The sequence below is a fragment of the Vairimorpha ceranae genome (genome assembly GCF_000988165.1).
Source record: "Vairimorpha ceranae strain PA08 1199 chromosome Unknown NODE_3, whole genome shotgun sequence".
Taxonomy (NCBI): Eukaryota; Fungi; Microsporidia; family Nosematidae; genus Vairimorpha; species Vairimorpha ceranae.
In genome coordinates this window covers 108,628-126,831 of record NW_020169298.1, presented here as the reverse complement: position 1 = coordinate 126,831, position 18,204 = coordinate 108,628, and the positions used below count along the sequence as shown (strand labels likewise).

Sequence of the window (18,204 nt, the reverse complement as noted above, 5' to 3'; positions counted from 1 at the left end):
ATTATTTCATTTATTTTCAAAAATATAAATAAAGTAGCCCTTGCATGAACAGGACAAGAGAATATAACAAAATTGTACAAACCTCAAATATACCACAAAGATTAATATATAAACCTGATACTCCTCTTAATGAATTATTTATAATAGATAAACGTATTAAATCTAATTTATCAAATATCTTGAAATGTAAATATGAAGTATTTAATGTTAGAAATAAAATAACTGATGTTCAAAATATGTGCCAGGATATTCTTAACAAATTGAAGGATATTTCGATTACTTACACCAATCCTCAAGAAGAAGATGTTTATAATACGTGTTTTAATATTTTAAAAAGTAGAATTAACGAATACAAATTGCAGACAATTTTTTACTTAAGAAAGTGTGAAAGTGATCATAATAATAAAAAACAAAGCTATCATAAACTTGTATCTACAGAAACAGAAAATGAACCTAAAAATTCAATAAACAATCCTTCTTATATTCAGCAAGAGATTTTACAAGAGGAAGTAAATATAAGGTTGCGTAGGCAGGATTCTACGCAGCGAGAAATTTCACAACAAATTTCTGAGATAGGAAATCTTATGGAAGAAATTGGAATACATGTTTCATTACAAGAAGAAAGTTTTAAGCGAATTGATGATTTAATGAAACAAAGCGATAAATTTTTAGATAGTAGTCTTTTTATATTAAAAAAAGGAATAGAAGGGGTGACTAGTACAAGAAAATCGCTTATAAAATTTTTTATGTTTTGGATCATTTTAGCTATAATTTTCTGGATGTTTAGACGATAATATTTTTTTGGATTTTTTATCAGTAATAATACAATTGTTTAAATTTTTAATTGTGTTATAAACATGCATTTAGTATCAAAAGATATTATAGAGGGATATATTTCTAGTACAAAATGTGTGTCTAATAGCTATACTCTATACGAAATAGTAGTAATTACAAATATTATTAATATGAAAAATTATAAAATAATATATAAAAGATATTCCGATTTTAGCAAACTTCATAAAAAGATTTCTAAACACATAAAAGAACTGCCTGTGTTTCCTGATAAAAAAATTAAGAAATTGGATGAAAAGGTTGTAAAAGAACGTGTAATGAGATTTAACTTTTATGTAAAATATATTTGTATGTTAATTGTGAAAAAAGAACTAAACGATTATTGTAAGAAAATAATATTAGATTTTTTGTCTTATTAAATGCTATAAATTTTTATTGTATTCTTTCATAAATCTTTTATACATTTTTTCATTGCCTTTTTTTTTGTAAGTTTCTGCTAACAGAAGAGGAACAGACTTAATGTCCACTTCTGATGATAGTTTGTATTCAAGTGTAGTAAAATAAGCATCATATACTGAAAAAAAAGAAGCATTAGGATTTAATTCTAAATTTTGTTCAAATGAAAGGGATTTATCGATTGGTGTTATTATGCCTTTTAAATCATAAAAATCTAGAACTTTCATAAATCGCAAGGATAAAAACAAAAAAATATTTTAATATTTTAAAAAGCGTTGTTTGTCTAATAACGATATTAATATTTCAAACTTTCAGTGTTGATTCTGCACATTGTTAAAGATTTATGTAAAAATTAAAAAAAGTAATAAAAAAATTCAGATTATCTTACACATTATTTTTTATAATACAACAAGCAGTACTTTACGAGATAATATGTTTTGAACAGCAGCAAGAATTAATTTTAATTTGTTTGATTTAACAGAACATACAAAATGCTGAAATAGAACTTTAAGCTTTTAAAAAAATATTTACACTATAGCAAAATTGAAAATTAACAATGTAGTTAATATTAAATAATTTTTTTACAAGAATTTGAAAAGATTAATTGCTAAAATACGTTTTTATAAATACAAATAAAAAAATTAAATAATTATACATTGCAGATTATTAAGTACAAATTAATAATTTCATTTGGTAAGTTTAAAGAATTATTTTTTATTTTTTAAATAAATTTATATATTTTAGACATTCTATAAAAAACACTTAGAGCATAAATCTGCTATTGTACATGCCAAAAATTTAGAAAAATCAAAGTTTGTATATTGTTGCATGTTGATACCAACAAAGTATAAAATTGTATTTGTGAACTTAATTTAAAATGTCTAATATTTAAAATTTCATCATCTAGAAAATTATTTTTACTTGAATTCAAAAAATATTACGCTTATTTTTTGCTCGGTTATAAAATATTTTTTTACAAAATTACTATCAGTTTGTTATATATATAATTTGTTTATAAAAACAAACTACCAAAAAAACGAATCTTTATGCAAAAAAAGTATTTAAAGAATATTATTGCATAATTTATTTTTTACCCCAGTATGAAAATATCTAAAATAACACAAAATACCAAAATTATAGATCTTATAATTATGTCAAAAGTTATTTTATGTAATAAAGCTACCCATTTAGAAATCTATGACTTTAATCTCAGTTTACTAAGCACATTAAATTTATCATTTTTTGTTAAAAAAATTATTAAATTTACTGAGGATATTTTAATTTTTGTAGGCAGTTGTAAATATGAGATTATAGTTTTAGAGTGTGATATAAATAACAATTTTTTTAATTTAGTGCGTATAGGAGGACAAAATGAAGACTTGGTTGATTTTACTAAATATCATGTTTGGTCAAATATTATTGTTCTATATGACTATAAAACATTTTTTGTATATTATTTTTGTAAAGATAAACTTGTTCAAGAATGTATACCCAATGATATTGATTTTTTTAAACTTTTACATTTTGATTTTTGTGGAAATATTTTAAATGTAGTTGCTAGGGATATTGAAGATACGACTTATGTACTTAAGTACAATAATAAGCTTGTTTTGACCAAAAAACTTAAAAAACCTTGCACATCAATATTTTCATTTTGTCAAGGTACTTTATTTATAGGTGACGGAATTATTTGGTATGAAATTAATAATAAGAAAGTATCAGAATCTGAATTTGGAAACACAAAGGTTAAGAGTTATGCAGTTTTGTCTTCATGCTTGATTTTAAGTATGTGGGATGACGAATTAATTAAAATAAATATTTGCGAGGACCTCGCTATACATGTGAAGGTATATAAAATGAACAGTTTTGATGAATTGCATAAAGTAAAAAATTATTTATTGGGTCATACAAGATGCGGGGTGTGTTATTTATTTACATTTATCAATAATGACCTTAAAATTATACAAAGTATTGATTCTGTTAGTAATTTATCTAAGAGTTTTTACAATGATAAAAAATTGTATTTTTATAATAACAAGTTTAAAAGTATTCTAAGTAACTTCCAACATTGTGAACTTATTAAATACACTACAATTTCAAATTTAAGAGATTTTTATATATTTCAAGATATATTTATTGCGGTGAAAGAAGATGCTACAGAGTTTTATAATTTTAGTCTTAAAAACTCTTCTTTTGATTTATGTTCTGATTTAAAGCCTTTAAATTTTAATGTACAAGGATTTTATGAATTTGATAATAGTCTTTTTTTTTATTCTAAGAAAAAAATTATAAGATTAACTCAAAAAAAATTGAAAACATATGAATTTACAGAAGAAATTCTTTTTTGTTCTTTTTTTGAAGACAATTTTGTTTGTTATACTAGCTGTGGTAAAATAAAAACCAAAAATTTTATAAAAGAATGTTTAGAAGTTTCATGCATTTTATTGTACAATAATTTAATATATTTCAGTACATATAATGACGAATTTTTTACTTTTGATTTATCGTTAAACGAAATATCTAGAGTAAAGCAATTTGCTTTTCGCATGGGGATTGTTATAAATAATTTATTATGTTTTATTGACATGAATAATGTTTTATTTTTATATTCGGTGCAAAATTGTAATTTTACTAGAATTGGGCAATTTGATGAAATATATAAGATGGTCTGTACAAATAACCTGTTCTTAATAGGAAAATATACTGTAATGTGTAATGAATCTTTTTCAGAAAAAACAACATTAGATATTAAGAATATACAAGCTATTCATTTTTACAAAAATAATTACTACGTTTTCTTAAAGGATACCGTATTTATTGTTAAATTTACAATTTCAACATATAAATATCAACATGATAAAAATATTTTTCAATTTGTGCATAAAGAAGGGTCAAAGATATGTAGTATTGATTACAACGGAACGTTTAAATATAAGAAAATTAATAAGAAATCTTGTGTGCAGAAAATGCTGGATAATACAAATATTTTATCAGGAGAGTATAAAAATAAGGTATACACTTTTCTTACTGATGAAAAAATGTTTAGATTTAATACTAGAACAAAAAATTTGACACAAGAATCTTGCAATAACAATCTAATAGCATTTAGTGGGGGCATTAAAGTGAGTTACAATGAATTATTTGTTGATAAAAAAATTATTAAATACGATAAGGGAGCTATAAAAAATGTTTGTATAAAGGAGGATAAAATTTTAATAGTAGATTTTTTTTACGGTGCATATTTATATGATATTAACAACGGATGGACTAGTCTAATTAATAAAGGAATAGATTGCTATGAAAATAAAAGACAAAAGTTACAGGATTATAGAAAACTTATTAAAAAAAAATATTATTTAAGCTATATTTGGAAAGATTATTATTTACTGTCGGATGATGAGAATATTATAGCAATAAATAGTAAATCTGGAGTTATATGTTCATTTAAGATTAATGAAAAAGTTGTGTGTTTTTCTGAGGATTCTTTAGAAGTAAATGCTTCCGTATTGTATTGTGTAACGGAAGGGAATTGTGTATGGAAAATTGAACAAGTATGATAAGATTAAGTTTTATTTAAATTTTTATTTTTATAATATTGTAATAATTTATTTATTTATTTACAACATCTTTTTGTGTTCCACTAGTGCTTCAGTTACTTTTTGTAAATTATAACCTTTTTCCTGATAAAATATCTTTTTAACAATATCTTTAATATTTTCATTTTGAATGTAATCTAAATCAAAATACATTTTCTTAACATTATGCAATGTTTCAGATAAAGAATCTCCAATAAAAGGTTTACGTTTTGTATAACAAAAATAAATCGTAGCACCCAATCCAAATAAATCTACATGTTCTAAATCAATATCTCCTTTATATGAATAATCAGCTATTTGTGGAGGAAGATAACCAGCTGTTCCCAAAAATTCTTCACTTTTCACATTAATTACTTTCTTTTTGCTAATTATACACGACCCGAAATCAACTATTTTTACTACATTTTTTGATATAACAATATTTTCTGGTTTAAGATCACAATGATAAATTCCTTTACTATGAAGAAACTCAAGACCTTTTATTATTTCTAAAATATAAAAAAGAATAGTATCTTCATTTACATGCTTCTCTGCCTTATTTGATTTCGATTCGTTGATAATTCTATTTAAATCATATCCATTAATATACTCTAATTTAAAGTATCCATCTTCTTGATCTTCTTCATATCCATAAAATTTAATTATATTTGGGTGTAGAAAATTAGGATCTTCATATATTTTAGAAAAGGCTTCTAACTCACGAATATTCCATTCCTTCTTAAATCCAAAACACATAAGAGGATGTTTTTTGATAATAAATAGTTCTAAAGAGTCTGTGTCTAAGTACCTATATATTTCAGAATATCTGCCTTTGGCTAAAAGCTCATTTTGCTGTGAAGAAAAGAGCATAAGGGTAGAAAAATTTTGTAACAAGAAAATTTATTATTCAAATACAATGGATTTGTAAATAAAATAATGCGTGAATGTAAATTTAATGTATAATATAGAATGGTATATGTAAATGAAAAGGGTTATGTAAGGTTTTATGAAAAAGAAATTGGGCATGTAGCAAAAAAAGATACAATTGCCTTAAAAATATAAGCAAATTCTATAGCTAAATACAACAATTATAACGTGGAACAAAAATAAAAATGTAAACTTTTGTAAAAATTAAGTGTTTACACCGATGCAATTTTTTAGAGTATAATTCCTTTTTTGCCAAAAAGATTTTAGACAATCTATTAATTGGTTTAGGTTGATAGGTTTTGTGTCGGACCTAAATAATTTTGTAAAAATTAGCCACTGATTTTAGTAACAATTTTTTTAACAACAACATCTTTTAAAAATACTACATTTGTGTAAAATCCAGAATGTAGACAATTTTGTAAGTTAAACTACGAAAAATATATTTTTTTACAATGATATTGAATTTTGGTAAAATAAGTCTTATTTTACATTTTTGTACTTTTTACAAATAAACTTATACTTAAATGATATTTATTTTTACGCAGGCAGAGAGCGATTATGGTCACTTTAATATTTTATAGTAGGCTTGACGGGTTTATTTATACAAATATTAACCTGTGCGCAACTTTACAAAATGTTTTTTTTATAAAAAATCGTTTACATTTACAGCTTAATTTATTTGTTTTCATTTAAAGCTTATATAAATTGTCTATAATAAAAAGGTTAATTTTAATATTTATAGTCAAAATATTATTATTTCTATGGCCATATTTCATTAAAAAAAATTTTTTTTTTAAGTTGTAGTAATTTAGAATACTTTAAGTATTTTTTTTTAAATTTAAAAATAGCTATTTTGCATGCTATAGATATAGTAAATATTCGGAATGTTTTGTTATCTATTTTTAGACAATCATCACTATAAATAAAACAAGACTTAGGCGGATTACATGCCAGAAGATAGAAAAATATTTAAAGGTTTTTATTGTTTTAAAGGGTTATTTGATAAAATTTTTTCGGCGCTTTATTTTTAAACTTAATACAAGTATTATTAATTCTTTATAAATTTTCTAGGTGTACAATAAAATGAATTTATTTTAAATGTTTAATCCTTACTATTACCGCCATAACCCTTTTAATTTATATTTGTCATCTATATTTATGTCTTATATTTTAGTGTCTGTGTATTCATCCTAAATTTAAAAAGGTTGAGTAAAATACTTTAATACTTATTACAGTATCAAATATGAATAATGAGGCTTTTACTGTCCATGCGTGCTAAATCTTTTTGAATTACTAAAATTTTACTTTTGTTTTATTACCTTCTCCTAAAAAATTTTTTTGTTATTAATATGATTCTTATCCGAATCAACATTGTACTATCTATAGGATACGTTACAGTGTTAATCCGACTTCTATTGATAAATAGATTGAATAGTGAGTTATTAGTTGCAGAATGTATCGCTACATTGTATTCATAAATCATCTTATCCAAGAACGGAATCCAATTTTTACCGCTAGCAAACACACCATCACGCAGATGCTTTTGCAAATAACTTGTGAGCGTTTGATTATATCGTTCTATTTGACCTTGGCTTTGTGGATATCTCGGCCTCCCATGAATTAAAACAATGTTTTTTTTTCTTACGAAAATCAATCAACCAAGATTTTCTTAATCTTTTCCGTTATCACATTAAATTATTTGAGGATCACCAAGTTTATAAAAAGCCATTTTGAGATATGAAAGAACCTCGGTTGTAATCTTACCTTTGAGCACATAAGTATTTTTATATTTAGAATATATATCTATAGCTGTAAGTTTCCAACTAAAACCATCATTTTGTTTCGCGTAAATCTTTATATCAATGAGATCAATGATTAACCTCTCGAAGGGCTTCTGAGCCAGAATATGCTTAAACTTTTCTTTTGTCTTGAGGGATGAGCTTGTAAGCAGATATTACACTCATCACAAACCTCCCTAACAACACATCTATGAATTGAAAAGTTAAGTTGTTTATTCAACTCGTAAAGATGATTCTAACCATAATAATTTTAATTGGGCAATTTTTTACTTCTATTTTTATAGAAAGTATTGCTTCTTCCATTAACACCCGTTTATGACATTTTCTGTATCTTTCAGATAAAGTAAATTATCTACCAAGATAAACGGCTCGCCCTTTTTTTTAAACAATACTTAGTATGTTTACTGCCATCTACTGTCGTATTTCGCCTTTGAGAATATTTACGATGTAATCATATTCTTCTTGCGATATGATAGTAAGCCTCATAAGAATTTTTTAAAAAACTATAAAACTTTGCTTTGGTTAAATTTTTAAAGATTACTAACTAAAATGCTATATAGCTTCAACGAGATCATAAATGAGATGGACTCTTCTTTTTAATCTGCGTTATGTCTTTAAACTTGTGTGTATTGTTTAAAAGCATAAAATGCATTCCTTTTCAGTTATTAAATTTTGGAATAGTGACTGTTCTATAATTTAAATTATTCAATAAAATTTAAAAAAATGCACAAAAAATTGTGCTATGCTTAAAGAAATAATTTAATACTTGTGTTATTCTTTCTTAATTAAAAATAGAAAGACTTTACAAATTCAAAAAAAGAAGGGTTAAAAATTAAATCAAAATTATTCTTATGTTTTTTATTATATAAGTCGATAGATAGATGTTTGATTTTGGTAACGTAGTAAATAAAAAGAGTTCAAACTTTTTATTGGCACAAATTACTTTGACAGGGTGTAATTCGAACGAACGGCACGCGTTTATTTACATCAACAATTTTTTTAAGAATGAATTTGCACTTTTAAATGGTCATATATTTTTTATTTGTATAATGAGATTACATGCACTAATTGTTGATATATGTTTAAAATGTATAAATACAAAAAGTTTTCTTTGTACAATACACTATTTATAAAAGTAAAGTTAAAATAAAAGAATATACAGAAATATTTAATCAAAAAAAAATATATTTCAAGTAAAAGAATTTTAATAGGATCGCTTTCTAGGCATTTGATTATATTTAAACAAATTTTAAACTTAAATGGTTATTTTATAGTCTTATATTAAATTTCTAACCTGCTTTAAATTAGATCACAAAAAATAAAGTTGTAAATTTTCAATATAATACAAAAGTAAGAACACTTTTTCAGCTTATTTTTTAATTGAAATCTATTTTTTAAATCAAACTGACAAAATATATATAGATGTTTAATTTTTTAATAAAAAAATTACTTTTTTACATAAAAAAATGTTTTAAATTATTCCTACGGTTTCAAATTATTACATTTTTCTTTTCGATGTTTTTGGAACTAATCTACGCCTGGCATTAATAAACCAATTATTAATTTGTGATATATCTAAACCCGTGAGTTCACAAAATTCTTGTTTTTCGACCTCAGAAGGATATGGATTCGTTATATGATCTTTTAACCATTGTTTGAAAATTCTTAAAACTTTTTGTGGATAATTTGATCGTTTAGTCGTTCTTTTGGTTTTTTTTGTTTTAAATCCATCATTTATATTGTTTTCAACATTATTATTAATGATCGATGTATTTGTTGACAAAAAGTCGTTAGTTAATAATTTCAGGTTTTTTTCAAATTGAGAAACATGAAAAAAAATTGTTTCACTCAATTCGTCTTCAAACATTAAATAGCATAAAGATTTTTTAAGTAAAAATAATAAAAATACTTTGTAATATTTTTCATCATGAAAATTCTTGTTATGTAAAAAGTCGGCATACAAATCTTTAGTTTCCATGATTATTTCACAATAAATTTTTCTATCAATTTTATTTTTAAGATACTCTTTTTCGGCCTTAGATACTCTCACAATGCAATCCATAATTTTTTCCTCTTTGTTTGGCATGCCCCTGTTAACAATAATTATATAAATGTTTTTCTAGCCATTTTATATATACAAATTTTGCTGTCCCTATTGTTTTTTTCTAATATAAACTTAAAATTCAACTGATAAACTACAAAAGTAATTTAAACATATTGTAATTTGAATTATAGATATTTATAAAATTTTAATTAATAATTAAAAATAAATATAAATTTTACAACAGATAAAAATTAATTTAATGTTTATTTTTATTAATTTGTAATTTATTTGATTTTAAATTAATTTAAAAAGTGATATTAAATTTATTTAAATATTAATTTATATATAAAAAAATGTTTTATATTAGCTGATACGACCGTTTAAGACAATGTTAAGTAATATCATGTACATATGTATTCTCCTATTCTCATGTAAATACATTTTATAGCAAGTTTTTTTATTATAATTTACAATTACTCTATTTAAACGATTAATAGGCATTATGGCATTTTTTATTTTTCACAACTACAAAATATTTAATCAAGCTTATTAAAATTATGTGTGTAGTATTATATCGTAAACAAATTACAATACGATTAAAAAATAGTCATCTATTAAAGTCGTAAAAAAGATGGGTACAAACAATATGATATTCAAAATTGTACTTTTAATATATTCTGATCAAAATTACTAATTAAACGCATTTTAACATTATTTGCTCAAACTTACAATTTTTGGAAACTAAAAATTAGTATACAAAAATGCATCTCAAGTAAACTCTTTAATAGCTTTTGTTAGATTACATACGCCTAAGGAATTGTTGATTTTTATATTAGAACTTGATTATATTAGACTTATGTTTCTTATTACCAATACTTTAAAGCATATCGATATGCAAATTTGAAGTGAAAATCAAACTAAATTCGAAATACTTTGTTATTTAAAAATAAGGCATTTTTGCAAATATTTGATCTTTAAAAAATTCAAAAACAAGCCATTTAAATAATCTAATACAAAAGTTAAGTCATTATCTTGCAACTTATACCTAAAATAAAAAATTCAAATTAGTTACCGAATTTACCGTAATACTGTTTAACTATTTTTTAAAACGCTCTTCACGCCAATACTCTTTTCAGTAAATGTACAGTTTTCAAAAAAAATTATTGTTTCTATTCTAAATTTTCCTTTACATTCTTTTGTTTGTGTATTCTTCATGCTACTATAAAATTTATATTTTTTTAGCGTAGACCGATTTCATAAATAAATGTGTTAAAAAACGACAAATTCAATGATGTGAAGTGATATAGCCTATACAATAATTAGACTTAGGAAAGATTTAAAATTATAACTATATGTCAAATCTGTTTTTAAAAATGCTCCACCAATTGTGAGAGATTATTTTTTAGGGTACACAAATATTGTTGTCAAGAGAAGATCCTAATTAGGAAGTTGAAAAATTAAATATTATAATCATTGCCTTCTAAAGGATTATGATTCGTACAACTAGTAATTTTAAACAAAACAAGCAAAAGTTTATAATTTTTGGTATGAGAATACTGGAAAAAGGGTGATGAATAATGAATAAGAAATAAGTTTGTTGTGGTCATGCTGGCCAATCGTAAACAATACATATGTTTTACCAGATTAAACGTTTGAAACTAATTAAGTCATGTAATCTCAAATATTATTTTAACGTACTTATTTTAGATAGTTATCAATAAAAATCATGCAATTCCTACAGACTTTTAGCAACAACTAAAAAAAGTATTGAAACTTTGAAAACTTAAAGAAGAAAAAGGATAAAGAAAAAAAATGAATGTAAAGATGATGAAGACTTTAAGTAGCATGGTCAAGATATGCTGAGGATTAATAAACAGAATACGGAAGACAAGTATTTATGCTATTTATCAATAAGATGATTTAATTATGCTAGAAAGTTGTTTTATAAAATTTTAAGATTATATGATATTAAAATTTTGCTAATTTTTAATAATAAGGTGGTGGTTTGGACTATGTGCTGAGAAAGACTAATAGAAGAGAAAATTGACAAAGATTAAAAATAAAAAAATCTATAGAGGATTTAAATATAGAAAAGCTTAAAATAAGAAAATTGATGTTAGAAAACATTGTCATAAATTTAACGACTTGTTTTGTATTTATAGTGGAAAGATTAATAAATGTAAAATGAAAAATGAAAAATTTAGACAGAAAAAGAAAGAGGTATTTATGAAGATTTAAAGTTTGACAAGCTTTATTTAAGAGAACAGAGCGGCATTTTAAATATGTGAAGAATTTTTTAAAGGCTAAAGATTAAAATTTAGAAATACTATTTATTACCGAAATTGAATAGTGGTATAAGATTTGTAAATAGCCTTCATTGACATTTTTAATAAAAATATTTTTAGTAAATATAAGAAAAGACTTTTGAAAAGCAAGACCGGTAAAATGTTACACATTGTTTGATTTTAAAGAAGTATTGTAAAGCATTCAGTCGAAAAAATTGCCGAAAATGAAAACTTTTTGAATTTGATGAAAATGTTTGAATGAAAAATTATTGTTATAGAATATTGAATCTCTTTATAAATATAACAAATGATCGTGGACGAATTTTTAGTGATTTTAAAAAAAGGAGCAAATAGATAAATTGGTAATATCTTAACTTTTTCCAGATATGTGTTATAACACGATAAACATTTATTTGAAATATTATGGAGATTGAGATTACAAAAACGTGAGACATGTAACTATAATACATGTTTTTAACTAAAATCTTAATTTTTACGAACTACATGAAATGACAAAGATAATTAACCTCCGATTTATAAATGAATTATTTGATAATTAAGTATCAAAATGTTTTCAGACATTATGAATTAGAACAATTGGATAGTAGTAGGATTTTATAGACTATGTAAGATTGGCTGTTAATTTAACGACAAATTTAAATGATTTTGTTTAAAATAGAAATAAAGTAGCTTAAAAAGTAAATGTGTTAAAAAAAATTAAAAATTATTAATGGCCTAGGAACACCTAAGTAGCATTTTTTGGTAGTAATTCTTACTAAAGATGGATGCGAGTAATATAGGTATGCGTGCAGTTAGTATTAAAAAAAAAAAGAGATGATTGGATTTTAATACAGTCAGCATTAAAAGGGTTTATGCCTACAGAGATAGCATTTGGTTAAAAGAAAATGTGGTATAATTCTTATACCACATTTTAAGATGACTAATGATTTACAAAATCACGTTGAAACGCCATTCGTTTTAGTAATTAAATTAATATATTGGACCATTTGCTAAACAAATATGTTCATTGGTTTACTATAAATATAAATAAGAAAACTATTAATTTAAAAATGATGAATCAAGGTAGCCACTACAACAAAATTTCTTCTACAAGTACAGAGTCCTATTTCAATGAAAAAACCTTACGTAAACAAATTTTACGCAGCATCCTAGAATGCTTTTTAGCCACAGGGACAATTCCTGGCAAACACGCCAGCTTGGTATGTCATACCTTTAATGTACTACATATAATATGCAGTATATATAAATGAAAAATTTTTAGAAACTAAAGAGTTCTTTGATAACTAGGCATTCTAATACAAAAAAATTTCTACACAGAAGTATTCTTTAGAACATTTTTTAATTTTAAAATGCACAGAAATAATACATGTTATTGAGTGGGGAAAAATCATATTAATAAATGAATAAGCTATACATATAATTCTTATGTAGCAGTGAAAAAAATAATAAAATAAATATTTTAATAAAGAAAAAAGGGGTATTAGAACTTGGAAAGAAATTAAACAACATTCAGCCAAAGAACACACATTATATTTGTGATCTCGTTTTTAACGGGACAGCACAAGCTAGTTTTTTTTGAAAAATTTACTATAAAAAAAATTTAACATTTTAACTCATGTTTTATATAAACAAAAACTCTAATAAATTATCAAGTGATATAAGGGTTATTTTAAAAGCCTGCAAGGAACAGACGACAACCATAAAATTTTAAGCTCATTAGAGTATTACTTAAATAAAGTCAAATTCCTTTGTAGCATCCCAATTATGTAAAAACTTTTTATTTTTGCTTGTTTTCAGTATCTTCTGGAATATTTTAATCTTTATCAATTAATAAATTATTTTTTTTTCTTGCTTCATCAGCTATTTTTTTTTCATTTCTTAACATTTAAAGATATATAACTAGAATTTTTTAAAACATTTAAAACATTATAAATTTTATGCCTCGCCGGCCAGATGTCTCAAGTGTTCTTTCTATAATTTTAGCAGCAAACAGAACTTTGTTGTGTTTTTCCTCATCTTTTGCATGGTTGTTTAATGATATTTTTAGGAAATTCTGTCCTATAGTTGTCTTCAGCGAAGAGGTGCATTTCCCCTTTAAATTAACAAATCAATTTTACTTTGATTGATTCTTTGAAATTATAAAAATATTTTTTAAAAATGATCTTGTCTTTTTCCTTGTTGTTTTTTAAATATTTTTTGATAAATTTTGTAACATTTAGAGATTAAAAATTATTAGGTAATTTTTAGGCCAAGTCAATCTTTTATTTTTGAGGCAATGTTAATTGCGTCTTCAATGTTGAACAGAATCACGTCTATGTGATAAAGGAAGCCTCCATTTTGTTGAAATGCGTAAGCTATAAATTTCATTTTAGTATTTTTAAAAATACAACAATTAAATACACAAAATTAGATCATTTACTAATGTTAAATATAGTTTATTAATAATTGTAAAATACTTCTTTATTATTTCTAACATTTTGGGTGTCGATAGGAAAACGTATTTTTTACATTAAACAGGTTACATTGTTTAAAATTTATAGCAAATGTTTTAAAGGTTGTAAAGCTTTGTCCGGTAATGGTTTTATGATAGAAGTGGATGAGTCTAAAAATGGCAAAATAATAAGAATAATATTAATATCTTAAACAAAGAGTGGAAATACTTTATTATAACTACTTGTAAGGTATATAAACCAAAATTCAACTATAATAATTGATATGTAGACAACTTATTACAATTAAATAATTTATTATTAAGTCATTACATAATTAATCATAGTTTGTATTTAAAAAATCTTAAAATTGGTGTTCATACAAATACAATAGAGGCCCAATGCGAATTCTAAAGGGGTCAATTACAATATATGTTGCAATTATAACTTTCAAAAATTTATTTAGCTAAATATATGATAAGAAGAAATAAAGACACTTTGCTAATTAAAAACATGTTACAATATTATTTTTAGATAAGTAATTTGTTATTTATAATTAAATTAAAATATTTGTTAATTTTAAATATATGTTTTTTTTTGGTTTTTTAAAAAAGGGGTATTTTTTCTAAAATTTTGATAATATATATTACTTTATGACTAAAGAGTCTGTTTGGATCAAGAATTTTATTTTTAATTTTAATCCAATAATATATTGTATTGAGTTTACATTTATTTAACAAAAGTAATCACATTGGTTTTATAAATCATATGCATGTTTTAATAAATAAAATAATTGAAAATAATTAATTTAATGAATTGATTTTTTTGTTGGGTGTTATATTAATCAAGCTTATTTAATAAACGTCATAATAATCAAAATAATTTAAGAACATTTAAGAACAAGTTTTACTTACGCAATTTTAAAAATTTTTGCTGTAATGTTACAACTATAATTTATGTCATTTAAAAAACAATTACAATTTTAAGTTGTAACAATAAGAGTAAGATTTTTAATTAAATTTATCTAAATAAGATTTTATTTATTTTTTGTAAAATTTTTGACATTTAATTAATATTTTTACAATTAAAAAATTCAATTTTTGCTTGAAAATTAAAATAAAATAACAATTATTTAAATTGAAAAAAAAACATTTAAAAAATATTTTTATTTAATATATTTATTTTTAAAAACATTTAATAAATCAGTAAAAGTAGTTTATATTTAAGGGCTATAATTGTAGGACTTAAATGATTAATATTTTAGTTAATATTATAGAGTTAGAAAAGATGTACTTAACTGGAAACTCATGTAGAATTGAATTATCAACTAAAATTAAGTCTATTAAAGATGACTTTAAAGAACTATTTTTTTCTAAGAAATTTAAAGATTGTCAATTGTATAAATTAAGTTTAATTTTTTTCCTTGAACGAATTAAAAGAATTTTAAAATTTGAAGATAATTTATTGGAAATGGTTCAAAATTATACAGATGAATTTTATAAAAATCTAGACGAATTATTAGCTGCACCGGAAACAATATGTTCCGAGGAATATTTAAAGTTTATTTCAGAAATTGAACAGCATCAACGAAGCAAAAAAATAATGCGTCGTGCAAATTATCCTCACAAAGTTACTAAAATTTTAAAAACTTGGCTCGAAGAAAATATGAAACATCCATATCCAAGTGAGATACAAAAGATATTATTTTGCGAAAAAACTGGTTTAGATATTTGTCAAATTAATAATTGGTTCATTAATGCTAGAAGGCGAATTTTACCATTACTTAGGCGTGATGACAGAAATAAACATGAGTAATTTTTTTTATTGTTATAATCAAATTTTAAGTAACTTTCTATTTTTTTAGTTTTTTCAAAAAAAAGTTATAAAACTTATGTTACTTTTTGAAGAAATCTGAGATAAATTTAAAAAAAAGCTGATTTGATAAATTTTTTGTCTAACCATAAAATATTTTTGATTCAATTATTGCAAAATATTGGCTGCACAAAAACTTTTAAATTTAAGTCTTATTTTTTCTAATACTTAATACTTTTCTTTTTTTTTTACATATTTTTCAATTTGCTTATAAAGTCCGTTGCAAATCTTATGACACCCATTTATTATAAAAAATTTTACGAAAATTGCACCAATACACCAATTTGTTGATATTAATCTTTTTTATTTTTTTTCTTTTTGGGGTTTTACTCCTCATTTATTTTATTACTAGATATATTGTGTCATTTTTATAAATTTAGAATATTTTTTAAAAAAGTGTTGCAGAATCTTACGACAGTTTAGTTTTAATGATATTTAATAACCAATAAAGCCACCATTGTTTTAATATCGAGTTTAATTCTGTTTTTCATCAAATCAAAAAGTTTTTTACAGAAATCTGTGCTATTTATTGCCATTTTTCAGAAATTGAGGCTTTTATTTGTTTACACTATCATAGGTTTTACTGCAGAATAAACCCGTCTAAAAAGCTTTCTCAAAGATTTGCATAGGATTAAGGTCAGGAGACATGCTAGTTAAAAAATTGTTTTAATATTTTTGCAAGCTAGGCAATTTTTTGTAGATACTAAAAAATGTGGTCTTGCGTTATCCTGCTGAAAAATTTTTAAGTAAGTTTTGTTCATCAATAAATAAAAGTAAAAATTATTTAATATATCTTGATGTGTTAAACTATCTATACTTCCTGAAATAAAAGCCAATTTTGACTTAAAATAATTAAAACAGCCCCAAACCATGAGTAAAAGTCGTCTCATGGTTCTGCGAGAATACACAACTTCTTTTATTTTAATACCTACCCAATAATAGTTATAACAATCTGGGATATCAGATTTAACTTTTTTCATCTATTAATATTATTTCTTTCTATCTATAATCCAAAAATTTTGATATTTACCTGAAAATAATATTATATTTTTTTTATGTTCAAATTTAAAGCAGATTTTCTGCAATTTTCTTTTTTTATTAGTCCGCCATCTTTTGCTAAAATTCTTGTTGTAGTGGATGTATGCACATTTAAATCTAAAATGTGCTTCAACCTATTCGCAATAAAATTTTTACCACTAGCAATTTTAATTAATTTTGATTGTGTTCTAAGAGAGGCTTTTTTAGACGAACAGATGATTTCTTCTTGCCATAATTTTAAGGTTATTTATGTATTTAGCAATAACAACATGTGATCTGCTTATCTCTCTGCTAATTTCGGAAATTGACTTTTTTTGCTTACTCAGCAAAATAATAACGGCTTTCTCAAAATCATCAAGGTATGGTTTTCTATCAATAATAGGCTGACAAAAAATTCTTTTTAAATCTTTTTCTCACAAAAAAATATATCAAAAATCAGACTGTCGGAAGATTATGCAACACCTTTTTTTAAAAAAAAACCCAATTTTTTAAACCAATCATTATATCTAGTAATAGAATAAATGAGTAACTAAACTAAATTTAAATATAAAAACGAATTGAATTATGTTAATAAATTTTTACTTTGGTGCAATTTAATTAAAATTTTTATCAAAATGAGGATGTCATAAGATTATGCAACGGACTGTATATTCAAACAAAATTTAATAGCACAACTTTTAACTCTACTGTAACAACTAGGTATAGAAACTTTTTTTACAAAAATAACCACAACTTTATATGTTATAATATTTTAAATTTCAGTGTGACGCATCAGAACTAAAGTCTTTATTAAAAATATCCATCCCTTGTCTTTGGTAAATCTAATTTATAGTTAAACGACCAATCATTTTGCGACAGGTGTCGTTGAATTCGAAGGTATTAAATGGTTACGACATAGCCAAAATTTAAAAATTTATTTGTTCATTGATAATTATTACAAAAAAAACGCCTATTCATTAAATTACA

The 18,204-nt window shown here is 23.5% G+C and overlaps 10 protein-coding genes across 10 annotated transcripts; 7 read left to right on the top strand and 3 right to left on the bottom strand.

The window, feature by feature from the left end:
• Positions 1 to 44: 44 nt before the first annotated feature.
• Positions 45 to 794, top strand: AAJ76_3000126787 (syntaxin-like protein; the record flags this gene model as incomplete). The annotated part of the gene is made up of 1 exon (XM_024475036.1): positions 45 to 794. One exon carries the CDS (start codon positions 45 to 47, stop codon positions 792 to 794), a length of 750 nt encoding a protein of 249 aa, XP_024332201.1.
• Positions 795 to 857: 63 nt separating this feature from the next.
• AAJ76_3000125974 (sorting nexin grd19 like protein) lies at positions 858 to 1,211 on the top strand (the record flags this gene model as incomplete). Its single annotated transcript, XM_024475035.1, has 1 exon — positions 858 to 1,211. The coding sequence occupies one exon, from the start codon at positions 858 to 860 to the stop codon at positions 1,209 to 1,211; it is 354 nt and encodes a 117-aa protein (XP_024332200.1).
• Positions 1,212 to 2,348: 1,137 nt separating this feature from the next.
• Positions 2,349 to 4,805, top strand: AAJ76_3000124483 (hypothetical protein; the record flags this gene model as incomplete). Its single annotated transcript, XM_024475034.1, has 1 exon — positions 2,349 to 4,805. The coding sequence occupies one exon, from the start codon at positions 2,349 to 2,351 to the stop codon at positions 4,803 to 4,805; it is 2,457 nt and encodes an 818-aa protein (XP_024332199.1).
• A 60-nt stretch (positions 4,806 to 4,865) lies between these two features.
• On the bottom strand, positions 4,866 to 5,693 carry AAJ76_3000121139 (kinase family protein with arm repeat domain; the record flags this gene model as incomplete). Its single annotated transcript, XM_024475033.1, has 1 exon — positions 4,866 to 5,693. One exon carries the CDS (start codon positions 5,691 to 5,693, stop codon positions 4,866 to 4,868), a length of 828 nt encoding a protein of 275 aa, XP_024332198.1.
• A 3,354-nt stretch (positions 5,694 to 9,047) lies between these two features.
• On the bottom strand, positions 9,048 to 9,635 carry AAJ76_3000117197 (homeodomain protein class 1; the record flags this gene model as incomplete). The annotated part of the gene is made up of 1 exon (XM_024475032.1): positions 9,048 to 9,635. The coding sequence occupies one exon, from the start codon at positions 9,633 to 9,635 to the stop codon at positions 9,048 to 9,050; it is 588 nt and encodes a 195-aa protein (XP_024332197.1).
• A 3,313-nt stretch (positions 9,636 to 12,948) lies between these two features.
• Positions 12,949 to 13,149, top strand: AAJ76_3000113883 (hypothetical protein; the record flags this gene model as incomplete). The annotated part of the gene is made up of 1 exon (XM_024475031.1): positions 12,949 to 13,149. The coding sequence occupies one exon, from the start codon at positions 12,949 to 12,951 to the stop codon at positions 13,147 to 13,149; it is 201 nt and encodes a 66-aa protein (XP_024332196.1).
• Positions 13,150 to 13,836: 687 nt separating this feature from the next.
• Positions 13,837 to 14,025, top strand: AAJ76_3000112995 (hypothetical protein; the record flags this gene model as incomplete). The annotated part of the gene is made up of 1 exon (XM_024475030.1): positions 13,837 to 14,025. The coding sequence occupies one exon, from the start codon at positions 13,837 to 13,839 to the stop codon at positions 14,023 to 14,025; it is 189 nt and encodes a 62-aa protein (XP_024332195.1).
• Positions 14,026 to 15,576: 1,551 nt separating this feature from the next.
• Positions 15,577 to 16,143, top strand: AAJ76_3000111255 (homeobox transcription; the record flags this gene model as incomplete). The annotated part of the gene is made up of 1 exon (XM_024475029.1): positions 15,577 to 16,143. One exon carries the CDS (start codon positions 15,577 to 15,579, stop codon positions 16,141 to 16,143), a length of 567 nt encoding a protein of 188 aa, XP_024332194.1.
• A 710-nt stretch (positions 16,144 to 16,853) lies between these two features.
• Positions 16,854 to 17,180, bottom strand: AAJ76_3000109652 (hypothetical protein; the record flags this gene model as incomplete). The annotated part of the gene is made up of 1 exon (XM_024475028.1): positions 16,854 to 17,180. The coding sequence occupies one exon, from the start codon at positions 17,178 to 17,180 to the stop codon at positions 16,854 to 16,856; it is 327 nt and encodes a 108-aa protein (XP_024332193.1).
• A 75-nt stretch (positions 17,181 to 17,255) lies between these two features.
• On the top strand, positions 17,256 to 17,513 carry AAJ76_3000109576 (hypothetical protein; the record flags this gene model as incomplete). Its single annotated transcript, XM_024475027.1, has 1 exon — positions 17,256 to 17,513. The coding sequence occupies one exon, from the start codon at positions 17,256 to 17,258 to the stop codon at positions 17,511 to 17,513; it is 258 nt and encodes an 85-aa protein (XP_024332192.1).
• Between the last annotated feature and the right edge of the window lie 691 nt (positions 17,514 to 18,204).